Source organism: Gallus gallus, chromosome 2 (genome assembly GCF_016699485.2).
Source record: "Gallus gallus isolate bGalGal1 chromosome 2, bGalGal1.mat.broiler.GRCg7b, whole genome shotgun sequence".
Taxonomy (NCBI): domain Eukaryota; kingdom Metazoa; phylum Chordata; class Aves; order Galliformes; family Phasianidae; genus Gallus; species Gallus gallus.
The window spans coordinates 93,795,289-93,809,636 of NC_052533.1; the positions used below are offsets into that span (position 1 = coordinate 93,795,289).

At 36.9% G+C, this 14,348-nt stretch overlaps 1 protein-coding gene across 3 annotated transcripts in view; it reads right to left on the reverse strand.

The window, feature by feature from the left end:
• The window catches only part of CCDC102B (coiled-coil domain containing 102B), a 130,314-nt gene that overhangs the window by 101,174 nt on the left and 14,792 nt on the right, over positions 1–14,348 (reverse strand). For all 3 annotated transcript variants that reach the window (XM_025147806.3, XM_025147805.3, XM_040695647.2), the window contains exons 2-4: positions 12,115–12,738; positions 10,797–11,017; positions 7,036–7,144 (exon numbers count right to left, since the gene is read on the reverse strand). In XM_025147806.3, the coding sequence (XP_025003574.1) occupies positions 7,036–7,144; positions 10,797–11,017; positions 12,115–12,723 (939 nt within the window). In that variant the 5' untranslated portion in view covers positions 12,724–12,738. The remainder of the gene's footprint in view (positions 1–7,035; positions 7,145–10,796; positions 11,018–12,114; positions 12,739–14,348) is intronic.

The window sequence follows — 14,348 nt, forward strand, 5'->3', positions numbered from 1 at the left end:
CTATAGTGCACACCAGTGGAATACAGCAGTACATGCATGCTTTCCACTGTTCAAAGTATAATGTAGAATTGTTTTATAAGCAGTCCATCTTATTTAACTTTTAAACCATCTATGCATTTTTGCCAGCAATGAACAAGAGCCTGCATGCCATGTTCATAATAAAACTCTGTACCAGTGGAGGTGAACCACTGTTGTGCCATTACTGCCAAATGCAATACCCACTGTCTCACTGTGCTCACATCCATGGTTTGGTCTCCATAACTGTTCAGCGAGCATTGATGAATGTAAATGGATTTTTTCTGTTTGGAGGAATTCAGTTACACATTTTGCTTCATTCACTCTTCCATGTCAGACGTAATTTTGTCAGACCACCCCTTTGCTGCCATTTGTTGCATGGAAGCAAAATGTAATGGAATAGAAAGGTTCAATCTCTACTTCCATTCCACCAGCATCCAACTCTGACACTGTGGGCCAAAATCATGAAATAGGAGGCATTACTTTTGGAGTAGCGCTCATAGGAACTGACAAAATTGTGTGCTGTAAAAAGCAGAGAGTTAACTGCTTGCTAATAAAGAAACGATGCTGCCAACCATTAACAAATATTTGAATAATAAAATTCTCAGTGTAAATCTTCTTATTTCACTATTCACTGGCAGAGTAGAGCCTTTTTAACAGAAAAAAAAAATGATTTCAACACTAAATGCAACTTCACATTGCTGCTGTTAAAATAATCTAATTTATGAGGACAAACAGGCCAAGTTAAATGCTGCAGTCAAACATAAATTCCCTGCTTTTTGTACTGAACTCAAGAAAATTTAAAGTAGATGCAGAATGCATCTATTAAAAAGGGGAAGTGGAAGGGGGAGGGGGAGGGTAGGGTAGGAGGGGAAGGAAAGGGAAGGGAAGGGAAGGGAAGGGAAGGGAAGGGAAGGGAAGGGAAGGGAAGGGAAGGGAAGGGAAGGGAAGGGAAGGGAAGGGAAGGGAAGGGAAGGGAAGGGAAGGGAAGGGAAGGGAAGGGAAAAGGAAAGGGAAGGAAAAAGGAAAGGAAAAAGGAAAGGAAAGGAAAAAGGAAAGGAAAAAGGAAAGGAAAAAGGAAAGGAAAGATGATTATCAAGATCATCAAGGCTTTCCAAATGTATTTTTTCTTTTAGGTAAATGAATATTCATCTTTTAACAGAATATAGTTAATTACTTGGAGCACTAATACCCATTTCTTGGCAGCTGTGAAGTTTCTAACATTGCATAGAAGAATCTCACTGTTTTCCAAAAGGCTAGCAGAGTTAGACACTGTTAAAAAAATAGTTCAGTTAGCTGTGGCACTGACAGTGGGAATCTATAAAAAAAAAAAATCACATACCCAATGCAGCTGTCAGATGATCTACAAAAGGAAACAACAATTTATACTTTACTCTGAAACCAAAAATTCTTGGTCAAGGAGGTAGAAGCAATCCTGAGGTAACGATAAATGTTAATCTAGAAACTCCTTTGTGATTTAATATTGCAAGTGTATAAATGACAGAGATTCCATGCTTAGTCTAATATGTGTCTGCATTTTCCTTTATTTTCCTTTTGAATTACTTAATGCCAAGAACTTTGTATGTGGCTCTAGCAACCACTTCTTATCTATGGCATTCACACATATATTGCCAACAAACAAGACTTGTATATTTCAATAAATGAAGAATAAAAAAAGCAACAACAGCAAATATAAGTAATTTCATTCACATTTGCCAGGTTAATATAGACCAATGTTGTTCTGTAATTTAAAAAGTAGATATATGTCTTGTAAATCTCAGAATACAAACATGAATGCTCAAAATATCACCTTCTGTTAACAATTAAAACAATTCAGCATGTCCTACACTTAAATAGCAGCAACACACATGTATAAGTATGCATGCACATAAATAAAAATTAGAAGCTATTGATTTCCAGCCTCCCCTCAGGAAGTTTCTAATCCTTATTGTTCCATTTCTGCTCATAGTGCCATAAAATATGAAGACTGCATTTCTTAAACAAAATTATTAATTAAATATGGACTTCCTCTGTTATATAATAAGCTAAAATCCTTCTTCATGAGCAAACAAAATAAAGAATTAAAATCTGAAGGAACTCAAATATGACAGAAAGACGTTCTTTTGTTGCTATGGATAGTCATCTGTGAAAGAAGTTACATTTTTATATGCACTATTTTGTAATTGTAATCTAATAAACTAATTGGATCTAAACTAATTTAATTGGAATTTGATAAACTAATCAGAATCTTTCCCAAAATGTGAAAAGAAAGTTAATTTTCCAAGATTTTTCCAAATCGGATACGTTAAATTTATTTAAAAAAAATAATTTTGTATCAATACTTGTATATGTATATATATATATATATACATACACACAAATTGAGTTTTGTTGGATGTAAGAGGTCCTTAACTACTTTTTATGAAAACTAAATCCTGAAAGATGCAACAACAATATTTATTAGCCTTCTACTCATTAAACTTGATTCAAATGAATGTGGCTTTTCTAACACTATTCACAAAATCACAGAACTGTGAGGGTTGGAAGGGAATTCTGGAGATCATCAGTAGGTTACACAGAAAAGCATCCAGGTACGTTATGAATATCTCAGAGAAGGAGATTCCACAGCTTCTCTGGGCAGCCAGTTCCAGTGCTTTGTGATCCTTGCAGTAAAGTTTTTTCTCAATTTCAGATGGAACTGTCCCATAATTTCATGGAACACCTCCAAGTAGGTCCAATGAATGATCCTATATTTCTCTTTTGTAGTTGATTTCCCATATAAAAGTATAGTTTTCTGGCATCAGAATTCCACCTTGAGTTCTCTGCTAAGCAGACACATCTACCTGTATACTATGACAGACCTCTTTTGCACTTTGAAGGTGCTGTCCTTTGAGACCTGCCATCTTTGATGAACTCCTTTCTTCACCAATCAGAGCTCCTCCCAAGGGATTCCATCCACCAGTTCCCTGATTAAGCAAACTTTCTGTTTTCCTTAAGTTCAGGATATTTTCTTACTACTTCCCTTTCTCACTTCCTTCAGGACCACAAACTCCTATATTTCAAAGTCACCATAGACAATGATATTATTCACAAACACATCTTAAACTACTTTCTTTCATAACAGTTAACAGCAGACTTAGCTATGCATCACCACTAGTTAGTTCATTTAATGCCTACACAGAGCAATAATTCCTGAAATCCTCCATAATTAGATGGCTTTGCATCCAACCATGATGCCCTTCCAGCAGCCATACTGCCAGTGCCCCATGAGAACCAGATTCTGAAATTCAGAGATATGAGTTCTTTAAAGACTATAATCTCTACCATCTCTACCTCAGCATATGGTCTGTAACAAACTCCCATCACAATCTCATCCTTACTGAGCTCTCCTCTAATACTAAGTCACATGTTTTTAGTCCAGCTATCACCCATCACACAGAAGAGCTCAAAAGATTTGGGTTGCTTTTAGATCTGAGGGCAAATTCCATCCCCTCAGGCCTCTTCTTCCCTGTTTTTCCTGAAGAGCCATCTGTCCATCACAGCACAGTTCTACAAACTTGGCATGGTATTTAAATTTCTCTAACAATATTTGAGTTCTGTAACTAAACACAGTTCTTTCTGGTTAATTTCCAGGATACATGCGTTTCTGTACCAATTCTACCCATGCAGATGAGCAGCTGGGAACACTGGTCTAAGGTCTGGACAGGCCTCGGTAGTCTTTCTGTGATGTTCTGGATCAAAGTCCACAGCAAGCAACATAGCCCTCAAAATGAAAATTGAGAGACATAGGGGCTTCTCTCCCCACAGAATAGATTTTCCCCCTTGCTGCTACTGCCTCTTGCTGTGGTGTTAATGCATTGTTCAGGATAAAGCTGGCTCCAATTTCTCCCCAGTTATGGCTTTCTTCTCCTGTTTTGCTACCAGACTTTTGAACCTGTTCTGCAATAGCAGATGTGGAGGTGGAAAAAGAGCCATCCTCCACTTTCAGGAGATGACAGTTTTGCACCTTCAGCACCATGAATCTCTCCATTTACCCTACAAAGGATTGCAGCCTCTGGCTGCTCCTCCTCTACATGATTCAGACTATTCTGTCCTTAAGGATTGTGTTCCTGCAGCACGTTTCCAGCTTCTTATTGCACTCCTGTGCAAACTGCTGAATGAAACGCTGCTGACAGCCATCACCCTCTAGGATCTGCATTCTGGGCCTGGCCTGCATTATTGGAACAGGCATCTGATTCTCTTCCACTGGAGTCACCTGTCCCAGCAGCAGCCCTGATCCTGGAGTAACACAAAGTGCTTGATGTTAAACCAGAAGCAGCGCTCAAATAGCGCTGCAAAAAATGTCAGCACTGCTTTACTAGGATGTGGACTACTATATCTTGGAAAGTGTAGGCCCAGCTTGAATTGAACTTGGCTATGGATTCCAAAAAGAACAAGAAAGTCTTCTACAGGTACCTCAATCAGAAAAGGAAAGTCCAGGAGGATGTGCCCCCCCAGTGAGTGACACAGGCAGGCTGGTAACATCAGACAAGGAGAAGGCTGAGGTACCTAATTTTTTTGCCTCTGTTTTTCCTGATAACTGCTCACCACACAGCCCTCAAATGTTTGGTTTGGTAGGAAGTTCTGGTAGGAAGACCATGCAGGCAACGTCCCTCCCACTGTAAGCAAAGATCAGTTTCATGACTACCTGAGGAACCTGAACATTTACAAGTGTATGGGTCCCACTGAGATGCATCCCAGAATCCTCAGAGAATTGGCTGATGTAGTTGCCAAGCCACCCTATATGATATTTGAAAAGTCGTGGCAATTAGGTAAAGTCCCTGGTGACTGGAAAAAAAGAAACATCACACCCATTTTTAAAAAGGGTAAAAAAAATGAACCTGGGAACCACTGACCTATCAGTCTCACTTCTGTGTTGGGGAAGATCATGGAGCAGATCCTCCTGGAAGCTATGCTAAGGCATGTGGAAGCCAGGGATGTGATACAGAAGAGCCAGCACGGCTTCACCAAGGGCAAATCCTTTTTGACCAACCTAGTGACCATTTATGATGGTGTCACTGCATCAGTGGACAAGAGAAGAGCCACTGATGTCATCTCTCTGGACTTCAGTAAGGCCTTTGACACAGTATTCCACAACATCTTTCTCTCCAAATTGGAAAGATATGGATTTGATGGGTGGACCGTTCAACAAACAAAGAACTGACTGCAGGATCGAGTCCAGAGTGTGGTGGTCAATGGCTCCATGTCTGGGTGGAAACTGTTGACAAATGGTGTCCCCCAGGGGTCGGTGCTGGGGCTGATGCTCTTTAATATCTTCATCAGTGACGTTGACAGTAGGGTTGAATACAGCCTCAGTAAATTTGCTGATGACACCAAGCTGTGGGGTGCAACTGAAACACCAGAGGGACACTATTCAGAGGGACCTAAACGGACTTGAGCAGTGGGCCCAGGTGAACCTCATGAGGTTCAACAAATCCAAGTGCAAGGTCTTACACCAGGGTTGAGGCAACCCCCACCCTACCGATATAAACTGAGGGATGAAAGGATTGAGACCAGCTCTACCAAAAAAGGACCTGCGGGTAACAGTGGATGGCAAGCTAGATATGAACCAGCGACGTGCCCTCGCAGAGCAGAAAGCCAACCATATCCTGGGCTGCATCAAAAGAAACATGGCCAGCAGGTTGAGGGATGTTGTCCTGCTCCTCTACTCAGCACTGGTGAGGTCTCACCTGGAGTACTATGTCCTGATGAGGAGTCCTCAGTACAGGAGAGACACAGACCTGTTGGAACACATCCAGAGAAGGGCCACAAAAATGAACCACAGAACTGAACACTTCTCCTATGAGGACAGGCTGAGAGAGCTGGGGCTGTTCAGCCCAGAGAGGAGAAGGCTGAGAGATGACCTGATAGCGGCCTTTCAGTGTCTAAAGGGGAGCTACAGGAAAGAAGGGGACAGACTCTTTAGCATGGTCTGTGGCGATAGAACAAGGGGAAATGGTTTCAAGCTCAAATAGGGTAGATTTAGGTTAGATATAAGGAAAAAATCTTTTACTGTGAGGGTGGTGAGGCACTGGAACAAGTTACCTAGCATTGTGGTGGATGCTCCATCCCTGAAGACTTCCAAGGCGAGGCTGGATCAGGCCCTGGGCAACCTGATCTAGCTGTGGTGTCCCTGTTCACTAGAAAAATCACTAGATGGCCCTCAGAGGTCCCTTCCAACTCTAAAGATTCTATGATTCTATGATCTCACAAGCCCCACTCTGCCCTCAGGCATGCTTCCCCAGGCTCTTGTCTCTGTTGGCCTGGTCTGCTAGTGCTATTGAAAAGTTATTTGGAGGAAGAATGAACAACAGTGGATGAGAATATATCAGGGATTACTGGAGAGATCTTGGCCACTGGGACACAGTGGGTTCACCAAAGTGTTCTGAGAGAGCTGGGTGGTGTCCTCCAAGGCCACTCTCTGTCAACTTTGAAAGGTGATAGAGAACAGAGAGGTCCTTGACAATTGCATAAAGGCAACTGTGACATATAGCTGCAGATAATGTCAAAAAAGAGCACTAGATCTGTGAAGAGAGGCTGAAGGAACAGGGTTTGATCATTTTGGTGAAGAGATGGCTTCAGTGAGATTTAATAGAAGTGCCCCAGCACTTAAGAAGGGATTATCAAAAAGATAAAGCCAAATTCTTCACAGTGGTGCAAACTGGGAGAACAACAGAAAATAATCATATGCTGGAACAAGAGATGCTCTGACTGGGCATTGTCAGAACCCAGAAGCTTTTTCACCATGAGTAAAGTCTACTAGTGGGCCAAACTGCCAATTTGATCAGCAATTGGACCAGAGTTTTCTTCCAACTTGAATCATCCTATAGTTCTGTTGTGAAAACAATTTTCAAACAAACATGGATATTTATTTATTATTTTCATAAAGCCTAAGTGTAGTTTTATTCTTTGTTAAAGAGGAAAGCAGAAGCCTCATCTTTGTTTCTTATCGTACATGATAAATATGTATTGCTAACATACCTGGTTCAGACTTTCCAGTTTAGATTGTTTTAGTTCTTCATATTTCCACTTCCAAAGAGCTAATTCATTTTCCGTCCTTTCCACTTCTTTTTCCAGAAATACATTCATTCTGAAAATGTTTTAAAAATTGGCATTACATTTTTTTTTTTTGAGGATGACAAAACATAAATGACATTTAACTTCTATTCAAAACTTCAGTTACATTTTACTACCTTTTTCAACTGCATATTTTTAAATTATTTTAAACCTGTACTATAACCACATAATTATTCAAAGAGATTTTTAAAAAAATAATGGCAAAAGAGAACAGACAATTCCAGTACAGAATTCAATTTTTTAATTAAATAAATCCTTGTCTTAAACTTAATAAAATTTGGAAATGAACTTCAATTAGTGATTTTGGTCACATAATATATGGTAAGATAGCAAAGATCCTCAGAGGATGGATACTGTTTCACTTTATTTGAGTACAGGGAAAAGATTATTTTAAGTACACATATATATGGGAATATATGCATACAGTATGTGCAGAGCACTAAAAAAAATAATTCTTGAAAGAATGAAATAAAAACATTTTGGAAATGTGGATTATTTATCTCAGAGATACTACATCCTCACTAAAATTGCAACTCTAAGGACTCTGCTCTGGAATGTTATTTGAGTAAAATGTTCATTACTATATTCTGGAAAATGGTTAGAATAAGTAATTCATAAAGAAGGAATGATGGTTCCTACTGAAACACTGAAGTTTGTTTTTGGCTTTTACCTCTTTTCAAAACACAGTATTATCAGCAATTCAGGATACAATGAAAGAAATATGAAGCACTACAGATGTTCCTGTTTTAAGACCCATTAAAAGCTTCATTTCTGTGTCCACAGCAAAGACTGTCAGCCAAAGTCCAAAGATAACAATGAATTTTTCATAATTTATATCCTTGCCTTCATAATTTCATGTTTGTGTAATATGCATATATCATTTTGCAATAGTCTAACAAAATAGAATTTGGCCCACAAGAAAAATGAAAGAAAAAAAATACTCTTAATTACAAATAAAAGCTTTCAATTTATATTTCTAACATTTTTTAATAAAAACTGGTCATAGTTTATAATCCCTGAATATTCAGCTGGCTATAAACATTGGTGTAGGAGTAAAGCATATAAAGTCAGGACCCTGAATAAATCTGAAATCTGAAAAACAGCAAAACTGCAGAAGTATTATTATGTTGGGAGATGACAATTTTACATAAGTTTTATGATACCTCAGGGATGAAAAATGAATATATCAGAAAAGATAAAAATATTGAAAATGTAAAAGTGAAAATTCAACTAGCAACGTAAGATACTGTTGTATGTCACAGTTGTTATTTTCTCTTCTGGGACTAAAAGAATTTGTTAACCTTTTGACAAGAGCTATTGTCTCCACATTGACTTTAGCTACATTCTGAGAATATCTGATTTAAAATCTTTCTTCCACAGCAATATTGTTAAGCTTAAGGAAGTCAACAAAAGGGTATTTGACAAGGCTTGCCTCTGGGGCATGTTCACACAGTACGCTGCGGGCTTGTGCAGAGACACCAGAGTTATCACTGAGCGGCCTGGCTCAAGGCCTGGATACAATGTTAGCTGCATCAGTTCACTTGAGTGAAAAGGGTCTTCTTGTTGCCTCTTTCTTTAAACTAAACTGAATACTCTTGATCCAAAACCACTTAAACCATTTATGGTGAGGTTAGCCATTTAAGGAGGGGCATGTCCAAACACTAGCTCTACATGTGTTGGTTTCAGTTTGGAAAAAATCTAACCACAGCTCTTGAGTACTGAAAGTAAGCCAAAAAGATCTGCTGAGAGGTCCTAGGTAGAATGAGCAAGATCATACTGGCTGTCAAGGTAACCTTTGGCCTAGGGGTTCAAGTTGTCTGTAACTCAAGTTTGCTTTTGATGTAGCACAGCTGTGTCCTTGGCTGAAGTTTACTGAGAAAATTTCTAAATTGTCAGCAAGAAGCTGTGAGAAAGTACTTAAGCTGGAGCTGTGCAAACAGATATGAGATTGTTGAGATAGTGATTATTAGCAGATCCAAAATCCAGGAGCAAAAATACTGATGTGAACAAGTATAAAACTCAAAGAGAAAAAATGGGAATCTGAAGATGTCAAGTCATCAAAATAAGCCTATTCCCATGAAAAGCAGAGACTAAGCCTGCCTGAACTGGTGGATGATAGTCCGCCCAACAAAGACTCATAGGGTGACTCAAGAGACCAGTGATTATGTTAGTGCTTGTCTAGTAATTCTGTTCATAGGTATCTACTGTGTGTATAGCCAAATATAATTGCTTCATATGTCTCAGCTGAATATATTTTGCTTACAGAAGCTCTTTTTATACAGGAAATATTGCCCAAAGAGACCTAAAGAGGAAGTTGTACACAAATACCTACCATTATGTGAAAATCGCTGCTCTGTGAGCAGTTACTGCCTGAGGTTGGAATTGCTGTATGTTGCATGGCATAAACATACACCAGTTTTCATCATGCACCAGTAAATTTATTAATATACAACATAATGAAGAACAGTCAGTATATACCTAGGGATAAGTATCAAAACCTGGCATCCTGAAATACAGTTACGAACTGTCTGGACAGGTGCATGAACGAATACAAAACAGAAGGTAGAACAGGGATTTATTAATTTTTCATCAAATAAGAGATTTGTTTTAAAAATATTGAATGATTATGTCCTTTTTAAAAGGAAATTTCTGCATACTATGATCGCTGTTGAACAAATAAAGTACATAGAACCCTAGAGATTTCAATCAGAGGAGAGTGGATATATGAGGTATCAGCCTCTTAACTCATGAAATATCATAAAAATTAAAACATTTTTTTATTTTGGCTTCAACAAAAAATGAAATCTTTTTTGGTAAGATAGAACATAGTTTTGGTAATCTGCTGCAATATGATTCAAAAAAAGAATGCATGTTTTCTACAGTTTCCTACTCCATGTAACAACACAGTAAATACTTTCTAAGAATTTAAAATAAATGCTTTTTAAAAATTTTAATATACTTCAGACTTGAATTATCTACTGGGAAATTATAAAAAGAAAGAATATGACAGGAAAGATTTGTTATAGTCTATTACATACTCTTTAAACTGAAACTTCATAGTATTTGCAAGAGAAGAGGCATTTTCTACTTTTTCTGAGTAACTTCAACCAGTTTTGAAGTTACAGTCACATTGAAACTGAAGTCTCCTACTACCTCACACATGGCACATATATCACATACCACATGTTTCCTTGCAAAGCAATTTTGGTGTAATTCAAAAATAGCCTTCATCATTCTGTAGTCACTGTTTACTAGCAAAAATTTGAAAGAGTCTATGAAAATTTCTTATAATGCCAGAGTGCTCCAATAATTGAGTATAACATAGCTTAGATGTCACTTAATTGGTAACAAATCTCTGGTAAGTACAATTTTTTAAATTAACTGTATACTCTTAACAGTTGTATTATGGAGTACTTTTTCATGCTAATGATAAGCAAGCCAAAGGAAATGAGACATACACACTACTGTGAAATACTTACAATATATGTAATTACCAATTTCCGAAACCATTTAAAAAATACATATTTTCTGAATTAGAGCTTAGAAATACCTAGGAGAACATATGAGCTATACATGCAAAACTTCACTATATTTACATTAGAAAGTTTCTTTAAAAACTTATTTATAATGAAGAATTCTCCAAGGAGAATATATTTTGCACTTACTCTCTTTCTTTGGTTAAGATCTTCTGTAACTCAGCCAAATGCAAATGCAGAACAGAAGCATGCATTAAATCATTCTCTGATGTCTGAGCTGTGTTTTGCAGACCCTCTTTAGGTTCCTCAAAATAAATACTGGTAAATCCACTGGGAAAGGAATCAAGATGCTTTGGAGTCATTTTTTTATTCTGACTGCTTCTTAAGGGGTGTTTGATTACCTCCACATCCTGAGAAAAGAGATAAATATGGCATTTGAGAAAAACGTAAATAAAGGAAAAGTCTAAATATGACTTCTGCCAGCTACCAAGGCTCTTCTAAACATTTAAACCATGTAGGGGGAAAAAAGGAATAAATACCATCTTCTGTAGTTGCAATGAGATACAGTTAGAACGTTCTCTAATACAAAAAAATGTCATTCTGATGGAGTGATCACTGCTTTGTGGTATCTCATGCTCTGTGAACATGTGAGAGTTTTCATAACCAGAATATTTCTAAGGTTTCTCTACTAAACAAATAGGTCCCAGTTATCACTAGTTGGCTATAACTATGGTCAAGACAGAATCCTGGAATTATTAAAACCAGGAAAGCAATTTATACGTACAGATAAAATACTGAGAAATTCCACATAAGAACTCTTAGACTTCTAATGTAAGTCATGTTGAAAGAAATGATGGACTTTAACAAGTTTTATGTAAGGACCAGTTGTGTACATAACATACTAGTCTGAGTCCCAGTCAGAAATAGAATGTGTTATATTGTCTATTTTGAGGAGACAGATTATGCGTGCAAAATATAAGCAAAACTAAAAACAATCAGAAAAAATGATTAGAAAATACATCTGTATTAGGATTTCTTTTGAGATTTCAATAGCTCTTCTGTGCCAAATGAATAACTTGTCACATTGCAGAAGAATTTGCCTCACCTCTTTCCTCATTTCAGAAATTGCAAGTAGTGAGAACTAAATTTTATTTTAGATATCAGGAGCCTACACTGCTTTTTTGAGATAATAGTATGCAAAACATGGAGATTTCAGAGATAAGCTGCTAACTTCTAATGTGAAGGATAAAACATTAAGTTATTGGAGATAACAGCCTTTTATTTATAGATTTAGCCATAGCTGAGGGATCTGAATTGTTTTCTGTATTTCTCTATATTAGGATTATAAAATGGATGAAAATCAAAATAAGAGATCACATTATATTTTAGTGAAAATCCTTGAAAGATCTCATTTCTAAGTACATAATCTCCTTTTTCATGAACTAAAAAAACAAAAACAAAACAAAACAAAATACAAAAACAAACAAACAAACAAAACATTCTTTACCTTGTTTGAGTCTTCTGACCAAGGAATCTTGTTGGTTTTGTTCAGTTCTTTCACAGGTTTGTGTTCCAAAAATGTTAACTGGCTTAGGTCTTTTTTCATATGAGCTATTTCTGAGGAACTGAAATATTCTGTTTTCCAAGCAGTTACATTTTCTAAACTTTCTTTCTCAGTTACTAAATCCTGGTTTATCTTTTTAAGCATACTCAGTTCTTTTACAACACTGTCCAATTTTATTCTCAGTTGTCTGACTTCCTCTCGAGCTTTATTTCTTTCTGCTCTAACTTTGCTCCATTTCTCCCTCCAATTAGCAGTACAATCTGACCACCAGCGCATAGTTTTCTCCATTTGGGCAGCTCTGGCTTTGACTTCTTCTAGTTCTCGAATTCTTACTGCTTCAAAAATTTCCAAGTCGCTGCAGTAATTCATATGCATATATGTATAATGAGGTGAATATGGGTAGAAATTTTGAGATGGAAAATTTGAATTACACAGATTGTCATCTGTTTGGCAAATTTCATCTAATTTATTTGGCTGTCTTGGCTGGGTCCTAAAAATCTGTCTATCTTCCATTAGATGCTGAACAGATCCTATGTTCATGTTTTGATTCATAATCTGATATCACCCCTAAAAAAGACAAAGAATAATTTAGCTTCCTTCAATAAAATTATGAATTAATTTATATTCAGTTAAATAACCTCAAGCAGCAGTTTATATTACTCTTAAAATAATGGTATATCTATCTTATTAATAATAGTGTTAGACATTTTAGGAGTACAGCATAAACAGGTATATTTGTTACTTGACTAGGAACTGCTACCAAAGGAAATATCATTCACTTGCCTTCTTATTCAAACTATGGAACCTTATGCTAGGCAAAACTGTAAGTTAAATTTACCTACATAAATGAACAGAATACAAATTCACCTTTGATTTTTTTTTCCTTTCACAAGAGAAGAAAGTCAAGTAGCTTTACAGTGGGTTTTATTTTGCTGTCTACATTCCACAAGATACCCAGGAAGTATATTTTCATATTATTCTTGAAAAGATAGCACCATCTTCCTATATAGCATATTACCTATATAGTGGTGATATAACTGCTACTAAATGTTGCTGCACCCTTTTTCATTATTTATCCACTGTTATTCATTTGCTTAGACAAAAATCAGCACCTCAAAAATTGCTTTCTCACTCCAGTATTGAGAAAACTGTGATATGTAGAATCTGCTATCACTTATATCTGCTTATTTTTTTTCTCTTGGCTATCAAAACATAACCTAACAAAACAAAACAAAATCTCGCTATCCCAACAGAAGACTAAGTTGATAAAATTATTTTTTTTTCCAAGTGTTCCAACATCTGTCTCTAAAAAAGCATTTTTATATGTCATAGTGATTAGAGTTAAGACCTGTATTTGAAATGGAGAAAGCCAATACAGTAAACAAAACCCTGAAAAGTAGATAGTTATGGCATTATTTATGCTTCATTTCAACTGAATAGAAGTTTTTGCACTTCCTGTTTACAGTTTCTCAGTTTTAAACTGCTGCTTTTCAGCTACTTGCAACTTTTCAGTGCATTCTAGGACATTTATATGCCATTATTTAGAAGTTTCTGGAGAACAAAAGGATGGAAATGGACTCCAGCTCCCTATGTTATCACTGCCTGGTGCAGCATCACCACCCCACACAGAGCTACATAGCTGCATCACAGCCATTGCCAAAGTACCATCAGTGTATCCAGAAATTGCATTAGAATAAACTTTATGTAGATACCCCAACGCATGAATTTGAATAAGGCCTATTAGAGACAATATAATTAAATATTAAAATCTTACTGTAGTTTGCTACTTTAATTTTTGGTTTGTGGTAATGCCTTTGTCTCTGTCCCAGAGCAGTAAATATCTGCAGACACTTATGACTGTGCTTATAACTAGCACGGTTTAGTGGACTTTGCTAGTGGCTTTGCACATTCACTGGAAGATGAATGTATTGTAAATTATACAGCTTACAAATCATAAAAGTTGGAGAAACACGGATGGAAATATTTTTATTTCACAGAAGTTACAGAAGTCCTGAGAAGAGTATAACAAAATCTTCATGACTCAGAACAGCCTGTTGCTGTGGTTCCATCACTGGTTTTTAGGCAATTTAACCACAAATTGATGATCAAACAAGTAGTCTTATCTACTATCCATGAAATCTTGGCCATCCTCTGTGGTGTTGGCAGGGGCACTGCCA